This window comes from Equus przewalskii, chromosome 26, assembly GCF_037783145.1.
Source record: "Equus przewalskii isolate Varuska chromosome 26, EquPr2, whole genome shotgun sequence".
Classification (NCBI taxonomy): domain Eukaryota; kingdom Metazoa; phylum Chordata; class Mammalia; order Perissodactyla; family Equidae; genus Equus; species Equus przewalskii.
In genome coordinates, this window is record NC_091856.1 from 7,975,772 (window position 1) to 7,992,075 (window position 16,304).

Here is a 16,304-nt window from a genome sequence, read left to right on the forward strand (position 1 = left end):
GAATAGTAAACTTACTGAAATCCACATCAATTCTTTAAAATAGCATAGGCACTTGACAAATACCTGTTTAATGAGCAATTATTTATAATTTATAGTGGAGAAAAATGAGGCTCAGAGAGGCTTCTCGAGTCTATACAGATGATTATGGAGCCGTAACTCGAAGCCAGTTCTGCTGGCTCTCCTCCTTGCTCCACAGCACCTTGGTCTCAAACAGAAAGAGCCTGTTACAGATAGTGTTCAGTGTCTAAAGAACTATTAACACCAGAGTTCTGCTATATTATAGGTCAAACAAGCTTTTATGGCCTGGCCTGAGGTCTTAAGAGCCACAGATAACATTGTTTCAAAGGAAAAATCAATTTTGAATTGGAACTTAATTCATCTGTAAATCAAGACAACTTGGGTCTGTCTGTCTTTCTATATAGATCTATAATAGAGAAATGCTTTTAAATATGATTTGCATTTATTGATTTTTTTTAAAAACCTCACACACACACATTTCTATTCCTAGAGATCTTATTTTTTCTAGGCACCTGTATCTCAACAGAATGTCATGAATTGGAAAGAGTTATTCGCACGTTTGTGGACAGGCTTAAGGACTACGTTCTGTAAATTTGCTGATGGTTATTGACTTGATTACTTCTCTGGCTTGTGGGAGGCATGTCAGAATCTTAGGAGTGGGGCACGGAAGGCTTTTTTGAACTATATGCACAAAACCTGGAGAATCTGATACATTCTGTTAAGGGCAGTTTACCTTGCTCCAATTTTGTGACTTAGTGAACCATTGTTATTAAGGTGTGTGTTTCCTCCCTTGGGAGTGTTGGGACATGGAAAAAAGAATGATAATATTTCCATAGTAAAATAACTTTTGAGCAGTGGAGTGGCATGAAGCTAAGTGCTTCATAAGTGTTTGTTGAATGAAAAAAATGAAAGAATGAATAAATGAATGAAAGCTGCTTTGCTTTAGGAAGATTTATCTAGCAGCATGATGTAGAGTGCTTTGGAGGAAAGCAACTAGAGATATATAGGCCATTCAAGAGTATGGGTGGGAGGAACTAATGTCTTTTGAAAATAGGAAGGAAGGATAGAGGTAGGAGAAATATACTGAGGAGGCAACAGAACCTGGTGAGAAGAAAAGGCAAAAGTCAAAAATGTTCTGAGAAATCTGTTATAGGTGAGAGGGGACACCATCTTAGGATATCTTTAAATATTTTGAGTCTAAGTGAGAAAGAGCGATGTAACTGGAGATTCAGTTAGAAATTCCTGGTGCAGCCACATGCAAAGAGCCAAATTCAGGAGTCTAACCCTTGGGAAATACCCATATGTAGGCAGGTACTGGGTCTGGTTATCGCCTCTGTATTCCTTCCTTGATATTGTGCCCACCAGCCAATCTTGTAATCCACGGTACTAAGGATAGTTCATTTATTCATTGATTCAACAAATTTTATTCCTATGCTCATTCCTATCTCAGGGCCTATACATTTTCGTTCTCTTTGTCGGTAATGCTTCTCCCTCAGAAATTTGCATGGTTCCCTCCTTACTTCATTCTCTGCTCAAATGTCACCTCCTCAGACAGGTCTTAGTGACTAACCATAGTCATTCTCTAATCTTTGAGCCTGCTTTATTTTTCTCCATTGCATTTGCCTCTACTTAATAATGCCATATGATATATTACTTTGTTTGCATGTCTTATTGTCTACCTCCCCCTCTAGAATGTAAGTTCTTTGAGAGCAGGAGCTTTGCTATTTTATTTATTGCTGTATTCTAAGGTTTATATTAAGCACTTAACTCAGGAATCTGGCCATTGCTCATTGGATTAAGGGAGGGCCTATAATTTTGGGTGGAGAGGGAACAAATCTATGTGGGTTGAGCCAATCAGATGTCTGGAGAATCTGAACTAAGAGATACAAGGAACATAGTCAGATGATTTGGTTAGAGTTGTAAAGTCATATAGAGTTCAGGCTCTGTCCTGTCATGATAAATCAGAACCATGCACATATAGAAGTTATAGCAGACAGAGGAAGAAGCAGGTATCGAGAGAGGAGGATGGAGCATATGTGAATTGAGAAGCCAAGAGAAGAGCTTTTGAGCCCCAGAAGAAAGGAAAAAGAGAGTAGCTGCCCTAACACTTTCCAGTGGTGCAGCCCAGCTGGGCCTCAAGCAATTCCTCTCCTTGTCATTTTCCTATAGTTTGTTAGGGCCAATCCCTTGTTTTCCAGCTCGGTGAAGTGAATTTCTGTTCCTTGCAATTGCATGCCCTTAGACAGAGATAGAAGTATCCAACAGAACTTTCTGTAAAGAGGAATATGTTCTAGATCTGTGCTGTCAAATACGGTAGACACTAATCACATGTAGCAGCACTTAAAATGGGGTTAAAGTGCCTGAAAAACTGAATTTTTAACCTTATATCATTTTAATGAGTTTAAATATAAGTATTCATATATGGCTATTAGTGATCATATTGGACAGCACAGCACTGTGATTATTACTACACGGGTCAAAGACGCATAATCAGTAAAAGACAATGAAAGAGCCAACAAAAAGGAAAACCCTGATACTGTCATAGAACTCAAGTAGAGAGTGTCCCACAGCACCAAAAATTACAAGAATGCTAAGGAGGATGAGTCTGGTAAAGTCCCATTAATAGCAGTGTTACTGATTTTTTCATTGGGAAAACCTGGATTCAAACAACAGGGGTTAAACAAATCATGAGAAAAGTCCATTCAAAGGCAAAGTATCTAGTCATTAAAATAACGGAAAAATATTAGTGACACGGGAAGATATTTAAAATATATGGGGAAATTTTAAAAATTCATAAAATAGCATGGTCCCAATTTTATAGCACATACATATGTCTCGATCTCTAGGTTGTGAGTTTATGGGTAATTTTCATTTTATTCTTTGGCACTTTACTGATTTGCAGAATTCCCCACAAAGAACATAAATTTTTTATAATCAGAAATAAAGGAACAAATTATATGCTTAACACAATAAAATGGCTGCATCTTTTCATATTGCATTATAAACCCAATTGATAGTAAATACAGCTACTAAAATACTTAAGAACTCTACATTTCTAAAGTTAGTAAAAGTCATTCACGTTTTCCTCCCAACCCATCTAGATACATTGAGATATCTTACATAATGATTTATAACTGCGATTACAGATATGGTAGTAGAACAGCAGAAACTGTTGGATCTTCTTGGAAGGCAGAAGAAGGTCTTTTCTTCAATGGGTTAACCTAGATTTCCCATGGTCAAAAGATCAAGAGATGGACTAAAACCTGCGTGGAGTCCTTTTCCTGTCTTGTGAGATTGGATTCCTAGGACGCTTTAACTTAAAGCTATATTTGAGAGACCACTAGATGGCTCTCTGTGCATACGACCAGGCACGTTGGATTAATCCTTCATTTTCAGGTACACACTGAAGCATTTCCTTGTGTGTATAACATAGTGTGTGATATGATGCAAATTAATTCCTTGCATGGCACCAAAGCAATAACAGTTCTCTATCTGTGCCTACTAAATTCGCAAGATACAGAAGCAAATTCTTTGTTTAATGGAATCCCTGTTTAAGTACCCCATTTGGGACTGAACAAATAGAACTTCACAACTGAGCCAGATTGTGATTCTATTAGATAAAGACATGCTGAGAGTCTAACTTTGTTTATGGAAATAAACATTTTTTATTTTTAATCTGGAGAGTATTAACCCAACTTTTGTTTGGCTTTGAGTTGAGGCTTTCAATACAAAAGACACCAATAGATTGTATACAGGTTGTGTAGCCATCAAAGCGCTTGATCCTGAAAGTTCAGCCAATAACCACCCCTTGCTGAGAGGATGGTAACAACAACCCAGTTCTGAGTCATTCCTAAGAATGCTACTGGAAGACACAGACCGAGCTATTGTTTGGAACTCCGCAGACTCAGCCACTTGCAGAGTGAGGAAAATATAAAGTTAGGCTGAAAATACAAAGGAAAATATCACCTTTTAATACAGAAATACCATCAACTCAGAGTGCCGAAGATTCAAAAAGCCATGTCGACTCGGAGTTTTCAGAAAATTAAAAAAATAAGATTTTCTTTGACAACCAATGTCCAGCTGGAGTGACAGTACGACTTTCTTTAGTTGTACCCAACTGTTTCTAAAATTTTTAAACCATTAGCCTTGAGCGAATAAAGTACATCAAAATGTTACTCTAGGACACCCAGGGGGAAGGAGTGCACATGCGTTGCTTTTATAATCAGAAAAGCAATATGCATTTAAAAAGTCCCTCCTAGTTGTATGCATCAAACAGCTTTGATATAGTCAGCATTCCGTAAAACACAGAGCTTGCCTTATGGGTCTCCTTTTCCTATAAGTATATAATAGCGCTGTTGTCCCTAAACTTTGAGCTAATGTACGCCACAAATTAGTTCCATTAGCACAGATAAAGCCTGTATGAAAAGGGGGAAACTTCTGAACTTTCAATCCATGTCAAGTTAGGCTCTGCCCTTTCTAACAACCCCCACTCTTCTTCTCCCCCGGGGAAGCTTAAACCATCAACTGGGTCAAGATTCTTTTGTTCCTGGGAGCTGTCTATGAGATATTAGGCTAGTAGATAAGGCAAGACCTGTGAATTCCTAATTCCGACTAAGAGAAATAGAACATTATTTTTTACCTCCGACGTAACCGCTCCAAGGATCCAATCATTCAGATCCCAAAGGAGCAACTAACTGAAATTAGACTTCAGAGTTTACTTCATTGCTGATCAACTTCACAAACATCTAACCTGAGGGTTCACTTCAGTGAACTGCAACTCTAAGTGGGGTTTCAAAACAGCAGATGCCTGTTTTTCTTAGGGTTGGTCCTCTGGAACTGAGTGTTCTCAGCCTAAATATCATAGGCATACTGAAAATGCACATGGAAGTACTCTGGAGAGCAAGCTAGAAGATTTGAGTTCTTATTCTGATTATTTTAGTTTTTATTAATCTTGCCATGTCAACACTCTGTGTTAAAAGAATGATTATTTTTTTTTTTTTTAAAGATTTTATTTTTTTCCTTTTTCTCCCCAAAGCCCTCCGGTACATAGTTGTATATTCTTCGTTGTGGGTCCTTCTAGTTGTGGCATGTGGGACGCTGCCTCAGCGTGGTCTGATGAGCAGTGCCATGTCCGCGCCCAGGATTCGAACCAACGAAACACTGGGCCGCCTGCAGCGGAGCGCGCGAACTTAACCACTCGGCCACGGGGCCAGCCCCTAAAAGAATGATTATTATAATAAGAACACACAGTTCTTTAGGTCGTGTGCTTATAACTGCACACATGATGTCATCCTCACCACAACTTTGTGAGACAGCCATATTTGATGGATCAAGAAACTGAGGTATGGAGACATCAGGCACGTTTCCCAAGGTAAGAGGCCTAGAAAGGTGTGAGTGAAGACAAACTAAGTCTGCGCATCTCAAAACCTATTCTCTTAACTACCTTATATTTCTTCCAGCTATATGTTATTATTGCCTCATTTGCAAAACAAAATACTATTTGTCCTGCTCACCTCACAAAGTAATTGTGAGGATAAAATGAAAAGAAAATAGCTGTGAAAAGACTTTGATAAATTTAAACATACTTTGCGATTTATTTTTTCCTGAAATCTATACGTTCATATGGAAATATTGAAAGTGCCTATAGCGAAAAGTGAAGGTAACTTATCTTTTTTGTCTTATTATTTTTAATCCTGTAGGTAGTACACACTTATTTTTAGAAAAATAGAGGCATAAATAAGGAAAAATGCGGACTTCTACCATCTAGTTGGAATCACATTTAACATTTTTATAAATAAAATTCTAGACTTTATATTTTACAGGTCACAATTTACATACACTGCATAATTTTTTTCTCTCTGTGACAATGAATATATTTTCATTTTGAATGGGTATCTAGTATTCCATTGTAAAGATATATCATCATTCATTTAATTCAGTCCCAACTTTTGAATATTCACTGTGAAATAAACTTTTAACAATCAAACCTGGAAGTAGATATCTCTCTCTTTTATCCTTTTTTTCTGAGATAATTCAAAAGTAGTGATGGATCCGCTCTGTTTTTGGATTGTAGGTGACAAGTACACTAAATTCAGAAAAGAGCTATTAATCTTTTTTCTTCTTAGTGACTTCTTACTTCCCACAATGCATAGTTCTTTCAAGTACTCTATATGTTGTCTATACATTGTTGTCTATCTCACAGAACTGTTAGGAAGATTCTATGAGCACATTTGTGAAGAAGAAAAGCTTAAATGCTACAAAAATATACATGATTTTTTCCTAAATCTATGTCTCAAATGAATAACAATGTGGCATAATTCAGCCTGACTGAAAAACAAAGTCAGCCAGCCCTGGTAGTCTAGTGGTTAAGATTTGTCACTCTCACCACCACAGCCCGGGTCCATTTCTGGTCAGGGAACCTCATCACCCATCTGTGGGTTGTCATACTGTGGCAGCTGTGTGCTGCTGTGATGCTGAAAGCTATGCCACTGCTATTTTCAAATACCAGCAGGGTCACCCATGGTGGGCAGGTTTCAGCAGAGCTTCCAGACTAAGACAAAGAAGGACCTGGCCACCCACTTCCAAAACCATTAGCTATGAAAATTCAGTGAATAGCAGTGAAGCATCGCCTGATACAGCACAGGAAGGTGAAAGGATGGCGCTAAAAGACTGAGCAGGGTTCAGCTCTGCTGTAGACAGGGTCACTAGGAGCGGGAATTGACTCACTGGCACTAAGAACAAAAAGGAGTCATCCTGCTTAATCCTTTACCGCTTGAACCCTTGAAGGCTTATCTCCACCAGTAGACCATCCCTAGTCAGCCAGATACTAGCCTTTCAGTGTCAGGGTTTACTCCAGCTGCCACAATACCAGCCCAGCTCAGTATGATCAATTTGCTCCCTCAATGCAGGAGCTCAAACACAGACTTCCCTGAAAGCTTCTGAATCATACACATTCAGGAGGCGATCTGAGAATCTTGCTGAGGTGTTAGGTTGTGGGAAGGGATGAGAGAGGTGACAGACAGCTGGCTCTATGCTCATCTTTTTCCCATTGCTCTTTTCTCCCCCCGTCTCATAAATGAAAGATCTGAGAAGGACAAACGAGTGGCTTAAAGATTTCCATTAATTTGTTATTCATGCATTCACTCAAAAAGCAATGCGGCAGATGCTGAGATGGTCTTTCTTCCTTCTTGCCTAGTTTATAGATTTGGCATGACATTTCTGGTGCTGTACAATTCCTCTACTCTTCTGTGTAAGTAGATAGGAGTAACTAGAGTAGGCAAGAGAAAAGACAATGAGATTCTCATCTCAACATTTGGTGGTGCCACTAAAATGAACAATAACTTGCTATTAGAGCCCTACATAGCTGTCTAGGGCAGTGGTACTCAAAGTAGCTGGTTTGCAAACTGTTATTGGCCCATGATGAGATAAAGAGCTTGTGCTACTTAGGAACCTAGTTCCTTTTTTTTTGGCTAAACGCACTTACTTCTTTTTCTTTTAAGAGAAAGAAAATGAAGAAGTGGGTAGAAAGCAAGGTGGAGGATGAAGACATGTTATATTGTGAATCACATCCCATTTTGATTAGTAACTACTAATGGAGAATTAGAACTTGTATGTTTCTTATCAGATCATAACCAATACCTCTCTACTAGTTACTTGGCTATCACTATAAATTTCTCCAAAGTACTTCACTTTCTTATTTGACTTATAAAACAACTCTGTCAGATTAGTAAGGTATCTTCTTTTGACTATTAAGCATAGGTGTCCAGAGATAGAGGCACTTGCCCAAGATTATATGGCCAATAAGAGGCAGAGGTGGGCTGAGTGTCTTTTCACTACTATTTAACACACTTTCCATTATATTTTGCTCTTTCAACCATGATTGGAATTTGACTGGAGGAATTCATGAAATAAAATCTAAAGGCACAAAACCCATAGTGCCTTCTGCAACTCCAAAAGATAAAGCATTAAGGAATTAGACATTGAAATTGGTCTTCAGATGATTCAGATACTTCAGTTGATTCAATCATAAGTGAACTCCAAAAAGTAATAGCCAAAGAAGATCAAGACCAAATATTCTCTATGACTATACTGTGGCAAGCAAAAAGAAAAGTGGGCGAGATGGATTAATTGCCTAATGAATGGTGTCTGCTAGTCTCTTCTGCTCTATTTATCTAGAGAAATAAGTAAGTATTGTAAAAAATATTCCAAAATTAAAAATAAAAACTTCCAAATGAATCTCAGGTCTCTGTTCTTCAAGAGTAACCTGTAAAAGATCACTGCTAAGGAAAGTTTTGCATCACTTGACATTTAATTTGAAATTGTTTATCTTCAAGTCAGTAACAATTGGGTGCTACTATCAGAAATTCATCACGAATTGCAGAAGAATATACTTTCGCAAGAGGAGACAGAGCAGTGTTTTCCATGAAGCAAGTCAAGGAAAACCAACAACGTTGAGAGTAGATGTTTTAAAAATAAGCATCTTTTAGAGGCTGGCCTGGTGGCTCAGCGGTTAAAGTCACACGTTCCGCTTCGGCGGCCCAGGGTTCGCTGGTTTGGATCCTGGGTGCGAACCTATGCACCACTTGGCAAGCCATACTGTGGCAGGCATCCCACATATAAAGTAGAGGAAGATGGGCACAGATGTTAGCTCAGGGCCAGTCTTCCTCAGCAAAAAAGAGGAGGATTGGTGGCAGGGCTAATCTTCCTCATAAATAAATAAACAAACAAATAAAGAAATAAATGCCCTTTCCTTGTCCCCTCAAGAGGCACATACCTAAGTTATGTAGTGGTAGTATGTATCATTGTTCTGTCCCCTGTTCCACACAAAAGTGGCATTGTGCTAGCTAAATTCTAATAAATAGGCTTCAGTAGTTAGGCCTGTATTATCAGAGAAAATGGATCATCTGAAACACTTATATTTCCATGGGAATAAACATATATTAATTAGTTAGCATATATGGCTCACAAGACGGGCAAAGTGTGGTTGGTACACTCAACAAGAGTTGAAAATAGTAGTACAGTCATTATAACTGCGTTGGTTTGGATCCAAGCCAATTATATTACTCCATTAACTCTGTCTAATGGAACCAATATGGAATTAACATGAGATACACATTTTAGCAGCAGGTAAATTTCAAGGAGTTAACTTTGGAGAAACTATACAAAACCCCTAGAAGAAAAAGGGGTTTGGAGAGGGAAGAGAAAGAACAACTGTTGGAACTTAATGGAACTTAAATGTAAACATAACTGGATCCATATGCAGCATCATTATTTGAGGGTGTGGGGATAGAATTTAGAACTAAGAAATGATCATTTTATTAAAATGAGTTAGCTGAAAGTGGAGGTTTGAGTATGGTAGTAAAGTCAGAATTTTTTTGGATGAAAACATGCTTTGATCCTATCCTATGTGTAATGTTGTATTAAGTTTTTATTATGTGGTGATAATACACACATGGTTTCCAAAAGTGAGTAGTTAACTATCTTACTTTTAACGGATTTCCCTGCTTAAAGGAAGTTGATTCCTTTCAAGCTGATGATCTGATGCTTTTATGTTTTGAATAAACAGTATATTGGAATAAAACTATATGCTTCTCTCAGGGGTTTGATCATTTCAGTGGTATCTCTTCCCATTAGAAGTTGTGGCAGGAATACTGTCAAAATCATTACTTATTAATTAAAGGCTTCATATGAAAGAAATCAGCAGCCCAAAAGAAAGTGAGAGGAAACACAGTTGCTGCTCCTTCTCTAAAAGCAATTTTGATTTGCCTGAATAAGAGACACTATTTTATTTTGCTTGCTTGTGTGGACAAGTCCACTTTCTTCTAGAAGCCCTTATTCAGGCACTGGCACAATCAGTGTATTAGGTCACTGGGCAGTAGACTCCAATGAGGACAGTGGCTAAATTTGATTTAATATGTAAAATGACTTTGACATTCTTTTATATTTAGAAAGTTTTTTAAAAATCACATCAGTGTATTAGAGAAAGGTCTACTTTTCAGGAGAAGCAAGGAAAAGATTAGTTATTATTTTTGCTGAAAGCAGATTAGGGTCATCTTCTAAAATTACATATTACAGTGACTTGGCATTGAGCTGGACATTCTTAATATAGAACATTATGGGATGACATACTAAAAGTAAGACAAGTTAGATAAGTTTGAATTTAAAATACAAAGAAATATGAAAGGAAATGTCCTCAGTTGGGCAAACTAGGTCTGAGTTAATATAATAATGTCTCCCTTTCAATATGTGGGCCGTGAAAGTAACAGTGACAACAGTGATTGAAAATACATTTCTGAATTGAAACACAGAAGTAAATGTGCTTGGCAGAGTACTTATTTTATTGTCAGCTTGTAAGTTTGTCCCTGGAGGACTTTCTTCCCCCAGTAGTCCTAAACCTTTGAAGTTGACTGATTCTAGAAGCTGCTTCACAGTTTCTCTGGTCCCCTTGTTGTAATGTAGTGTTTACTGCACAAATCCATCATGGAACACAGACAATTTCCCTTCTAACTAAGGAACACTAATTTGGGAGAAAATTCTTGCTATTTAAGACTCTTGCCAAACAATCTACAAATGGAAAGGAGTCTGGAGACTGTGAACACTATTGGCAACTTATGAAGTATTAGGTAATAAAGAAGCAATGATGAGAAGCAAGTGATGCTGACTCTTGCATTTCATTAGATCTGATTCTGCATATATATTAATAATGATGCACCCTATGGATGCAATTTCATGTTTATAGCACTTTGGTCATTGGCAGCATTGTGCACCTGTGTTTTCCATGCCTTCCCATCTGCTGCCTACAGTGATTCAGGTGACGGAAATATTTTAGATAAAAGTTAATTAGGTTGCACTCTGCAGATCAAATCTGTGTATTTCAGCATTAAATAGTAATTTTCTGGGCAAGTGCTGAAAGTATCTTGTGCCTGCCCTTCCTAAGATTAAAAATGTAAGATTCACTTTTTTAGAAAAAGAAATCTTTAGTATTCTCTTGATATTTTATGCATAGATTTTATCAAAGTTTTCACCTGTATTTATCCTCACTCATTTTAGTTTTTACCTCTGTATCTATATCAAAAGTGGAGGAAAAGTGATGAGAAATACTTTTTCCAGCTAAAAGGATAGAGTGAAAATGATACAGAGTTAGTAATTCTCCAGTATCTGGACTCTTTTACCAGTACACTTACAAACGTTGATCAAGCTCCAGAATTTTCCTCTCTCTCAATCTTTAAAATGGGGCCAATACCAATTACCTATTTGTTTCATAAATACTGGTGCAAGTCTTAATGAAGCTTGATATTTTGATTAAAATAATGCACAAAATGCAGAAAACTGCTATTACTGAAAGGACCCCACCCTCTCCTTAAATGTTTATCTCATCATTATTATAAACAGTTAAGTTCACAAATAGCTTCTTTTATTGAAAATACATTTAATTTTCTTAACCCATAGGAAACTAAATCATTAGATCTTCTTCCTTTACTCCTAGATAATTGGAGCAGAAGTGGGCTGAACACAGCAACTGCAAACTGCCAGTCTCTGAGCCCACATCACATAGAAGGAAGGTAGGGACAAAGAAACCAGCCCAAATGAGTCTTCTCCTCCATTTTTATGCTATCAGCTAATGTCTTTAATACATTCCAAATCTAGGACTAATTAGCCACTGTTCTTTACCTATTTTTTCTGTACTAGTTGCAGATTTCCTATTTACTCAAAGGATTTAGAGAGATGTGTTTTCTTCCTTTGCCTTCCTTCTCCATCGCCTAAAGCTCAGGCACACCTTCTAAAGAAGTCAGAGAGCAGATGCTGCTCTTCCTGCCACATGCTCTCAGAGTTCCTCACGGGAGTGAAAGACTAGCAGAGTCAGCCATCCCCATCCCCCGCTCTAGTTATCAGAACCTCGATCGCTCTCCACGGTCCTGAACTTCGACTTCTACTTCTGTCGGGCACCCGCTAGGTTTCTTCCAGCTGATCAAAACGTGAAGATTTTTTCGCTTATTCTGCCCACTTCCTTGCTTCCATCTGCTACCTCTCTCTCTCATTTTATTTTCATCTGCGCTTAAAATGTTTTATTTTACTTCTACTGAGGCCCTTCTACCTACCACCTACAGAAAAGGTCCAATCCTTAAACAACGTCAAAGTTGTAAAGCCCTAAGTCCCTCCGGACTTCATCCGCCCCCCTTCTCTCCCCACACTAAGGTCCGGCCCCCAGTAGCGCCCAGCTCCACTCCACGCGCCAGCCTCCTCTCACCTGACTCTCCCGCGGAAACTCGTGGCGCACGATGCTGATCACTGGGATGTGCAGGACGGAGCTGACCAAGTCGAGCTCCATCATCTCGCCCTGGCTCTGGGGGAAGGCAAGCAGCGCCGATACCCCTTGCACCACCACGGTGTGGCACACGCTCTGCAGAAAGGAGAAAGGGTCACTACTCCACGGCGAGCTAGGGGAGGAGAAGGGCAAGAGCGGCAGATCGCCTAGGCCCGCCTCGATGGCCATCACTACTTCCAAAGACAGGTTGTAGGGCAGTAGCCCTTCCATGCGGTTCAGGTTGTCCACGGCGAAGAGTAGGGCATCCCGAGGCCACAGGGTCTCGGCCCCGGTATCCTCCCCGGGCTTCCGGGCGCCCAGCGGCCCCCGGCCATGCAGGGCGCTCCCCAACCAGCGTCCTCCTGGCGAGGGCGCCGGGGGCCGCCAAGTCCCTGGCGAGGGCTCATCCCGCTGGGCGCCTGTCCGGCTGCCGTCCCGAGGGCGGCTGGCCACGCGGGGGGCCGTGGTCCAGGGCTGCAAGTGCACCGCGCCCACCCTCACCGCGTGCCCGATGCGCTTGAGGATCTGGCAGGGCTGCGGGTGCGAGGAGGAGCCGGGCACCCCGGCTAGCACCAGTGCGCAGGGCGGCGGCAGCAGCAGACAGACCCTGCTCAGCAGCCACCACAGACTCAGTCTCCTCATTACTGAGACCCGCAGGGAGAAAGCGCGCCCCCTCCTGCGCCCGGCTTGCCCCCTGCAGCCGCCGCCTAAGGTCTCCGCCCCCAGGTCCCGCGCGCCGCTCACTCCACGCGGTGAAGCGGTCCCAGGAGCTGGAGCGGTCTCCAGGCCATCCAAGTTGGAGCCTAGCGTGCTCTCAGCAGTCTCAGATCCCACTCCCAGGCCCCTCCGCCTCGCATCCTCTGCCCGCCCGGTCCCTGCGCGGAGCCAGGCAGGCGGGCGGGCCGGCGCCTGTCACCTGCGGCTGGGGCGCCTGTTCCCTGCCCGCCCCATCTGCAGGGCGGCTCGGGCACTGCGTCCCGCCCCGTGGGGAGGCTGGGCTGAGAAGCAGCCGGAGTTCCTACGGTGACCGAGGAGGCAGCGCGCGCACTTGGATTATTTTCTCTTCCTTTTCCTTCCAGGAGAAACCCACTTATTTCCTTGGGGTCGCCCAGGAGAAGGGGTTCACGCCCGGGGCGCGGAAAAGATGCCAGATACTCCTTGCTCCACCGTCGGCTACCTTCTCGCAGGCTTCCCCAGAGCTGGTTTCATTTTTCTTCCCTCATTACTTCCTCTGTTCCTTTCTTTCCTCCTCTTTCCGCCGGGTCGCCGCCGCCGCTTGCTTCCTCAGAGGAGCGACGCGACTGGCCAGCAAAGGGTGGTTCCGCTCGGAGCGCAAAGTTCTCCCAGCCCCAGCCGGCGCCTCCCTGTTGCTGAGCCCTGGCGCCAGCCTGTCGCTTGGCTGCGCTAAACGCCCACTGATGGTGAGATTCCCGGGTGGCGCTCCCCGCGCCCCTGCAAAGTCCTCTCCCCTCAAAGGCTAGGAGTCGTAGTTTGCGATTTTCCCTGCCACCTAAGAGGGCGAGGACTCCGATTCCCGGAGAATTCAGAATTTGGAGTTGCGCCTGAGGAATCTGAAATCCACTGGTTCACTGGGATAGGTTCAAAGAGGCTGTGACTTTAAGGCGCTTCTCTTCGATGTGTCGCTTTAACGGTTTTTCCGGCTAAGAGTATTAAAGCCAGCATCATTTACACATTTAATCTCCTCAGCTTCCTTCTCTCTGGCACGTGGGCCTTTGCAATTTTTGAGGATTCCTATGTTTTTAGGTTCTCAGAATTAAAACAGTGAATTTGAAGCAATTATTTCATCAAGAAATTAAAGAGAGTCAAAATACTTTTAGAGTCTCAAATACAGTCAACAGCAGTTCCTAGTTTAGACCAAGAGTCCTCCAGATCACTGTTTCTAGTAAATTCTTCCATTTGTGTGGTAAGACAGTGGTATCAGTGGGTTACGATTCGATCTTTTCCTTCATGATCTGAATAATCTGGAGTTAGAAGGAAAGGAGAGGGTTAAGGGCAGGTGTATGGTTTCCACACATACAGTAGATTTATTTTTATTTTCTGCCACTGTATCATTTAGGAGAGCAGGAGAGGTATCCGTGAGGCAGAGCAAGGACTGGGGGTCAGCAATTCTGAATTTCAACACCACTTCAAGAGAACCATGACCTTGGCAATTTAGTTCACCTGACCTTGCCCTGCTGTTTAGATCTGCTAAATTGTTATGCAAATACAACTAGCTTTTAGCTCTGGAGAGTTGTTTTGATTCATGAGCTAAAGTTTCCATCACGCTTTAAATCCTTGGGATGAAGATGCTGTGTTAAGTAAAATTCCCGAGAAGGTTGCAAAGTGAATGCTGTTTTCCTCAGCACTGGCCTTTAAAGGCATCTCAGAGCAAAACTTACCTGACATTCAAAATAGCTCTTGCAAGCCTGGGGGGCCAGAGAAGAAAAGGCTCCCATGAAGGAAAAGTTAAAATCATAGAAAAGGCTGAACCAGAAGGGAAAGTGTTGCTCGTGAAGCCCTAGAAAACATCCCATGCATGGATGCTGGAAATTTCCTCTTGCTCCAGATGATTCCACTGATTGGGATATGAATAAGGAAAGTATAGAATTTCATGGTCCTTGCATTGCAGGAAGACTGAGAGTCCGTTAATTGTGTAGCAAGGAGGTGTGGTTGTCTGTGTATGACTATGTGTGCATCGAGGCGTACAACATTCCAGATTATGACCGTGCCCTAGAGTGATTATCTTAGCTCTTGGCATTACATATGTGTTCAAATCAGGTTTCCAGGAAAATAGGTGGTGATGAAGAATAGATCTAATCGTTAATAGCATCCTAGAGTCACTGTGTGTCCTTTGGGCCTCTCACAAGTCCATGAGCATCTTGAGGGAATGGCTGAACTGGTTATTGATAGAAGAGAGGATGATTCCCACGGTTCTGAGGATAGCGCTGCCCTAGCTCATGATAAAACGGTAGCTAAATCTGAGCAACTCTGACGTGATTTTTAAAAATTTTTAAAGATTGGCACCTGAGTTAACATCCATTGCCAATCTTCTTTTTAATTTTTTCTCCTCCTTCTTCTCCCCAAAGCCTTCCAGTACATAGTCGTATATTCTAGTTGTGAGTGCCTCTGGTTGTGTTATGTGGGACGCCACCTCAGCATGGCCTGGTGAGCGCTGCCGTGTCCACGCCAAGGATCCAAACCAGTGAAACCCTGGGCCGACTAAGCGGAGCGCATGAACTTAACCACTTGGCCACAGGGCCGGCCCACTGACATGATTCTTTTCTTTCCTTTCCTCACATCTTCTTTTTCCTTTTCCCCTTCTTCTCCTCCTCTTTCATGCTCCAATGGCCATAATTTTGAAAGCTCTTTTAGATTCAGTCATCAGCTCAACAACCATTTATTAAGCTTCTACAATGTGCCAGACATTGCTGTAGGACTGCCCTGGGGATAGATGAATACACTGTAGTTCAGAGAAGTTGAGTGTTTTTCTCATAGAGTCACATGATTAATAAGTGAACAAAATGCTAACATTGAGCTTATATTCTAGTGGGAGAGAGGAATAGAACATACAAATAAGAAAATGTAGGATGTGTTAGTGACACTAAGGAAAAAAGTAAAGCAGCAAGAAGGAGTCTTAAGAGAGTGGGTTGTAATTTTAGATAAAGGAGCCAGGAAAAACTCCTCAGAGAAGGTAGCTTTTGAATAAAGACCTAAAGGGAGGTGAGGGAGCAATGCTTATAAATAGTTAAGGCAAGAATTTCCAAGCAGAGGAGACAGTGAGTGCAAAGGCCCTGAGGCAGGAGTGTTTCTGGTATGTCTGAGGAATAGTGAGAGGTTCAGAGTTACTGGAGCAAAATGATCCAGGGCAAGAGTGGTGGCAGGTGAAGTCAGAGGCAATGAGGAGGTGGCAGATTATGTAAGCCAATGAAGACCTTTAGCTTCTACTCTGAAAGAGATGAGGAGGTATAGGGGATAGGTGTTA

At 41.6% G+C, this 16,304-nt stretch overlaps 1 protein-coding gene across 2 annotated transcripts in view; it reads right to left on the minus strand.

Annotated features, from left to right (window-relative positions):
* Positions 1 to 13,913, minus strand: part of GRIN3A (glutamate ionotropic receptor NMDA type subunit 3A) — a 150,601-nt gene extending 136,688 nt beyond the window's left edge. For both annotated transcript variants that reach the window (XR_011533351.1, XM_008522467.2), the window contains exon 1: positions 12,266 to 13,913. Coding sequence is in view for 1 of the 2 variants with exons in the window: in XM_008522467.2 (XP_008520689.1) it covers positions 12,266 to 12,964 (699 nt within the window). In the remaining variant the exon portion in view is untranslated. The remainder of the gene's footprint in view (positions 1 to 12,265) is intronic.
* Between the last annotated feature and the right edge of the window lie 2,391 nt (positions 13,914 to 16,304).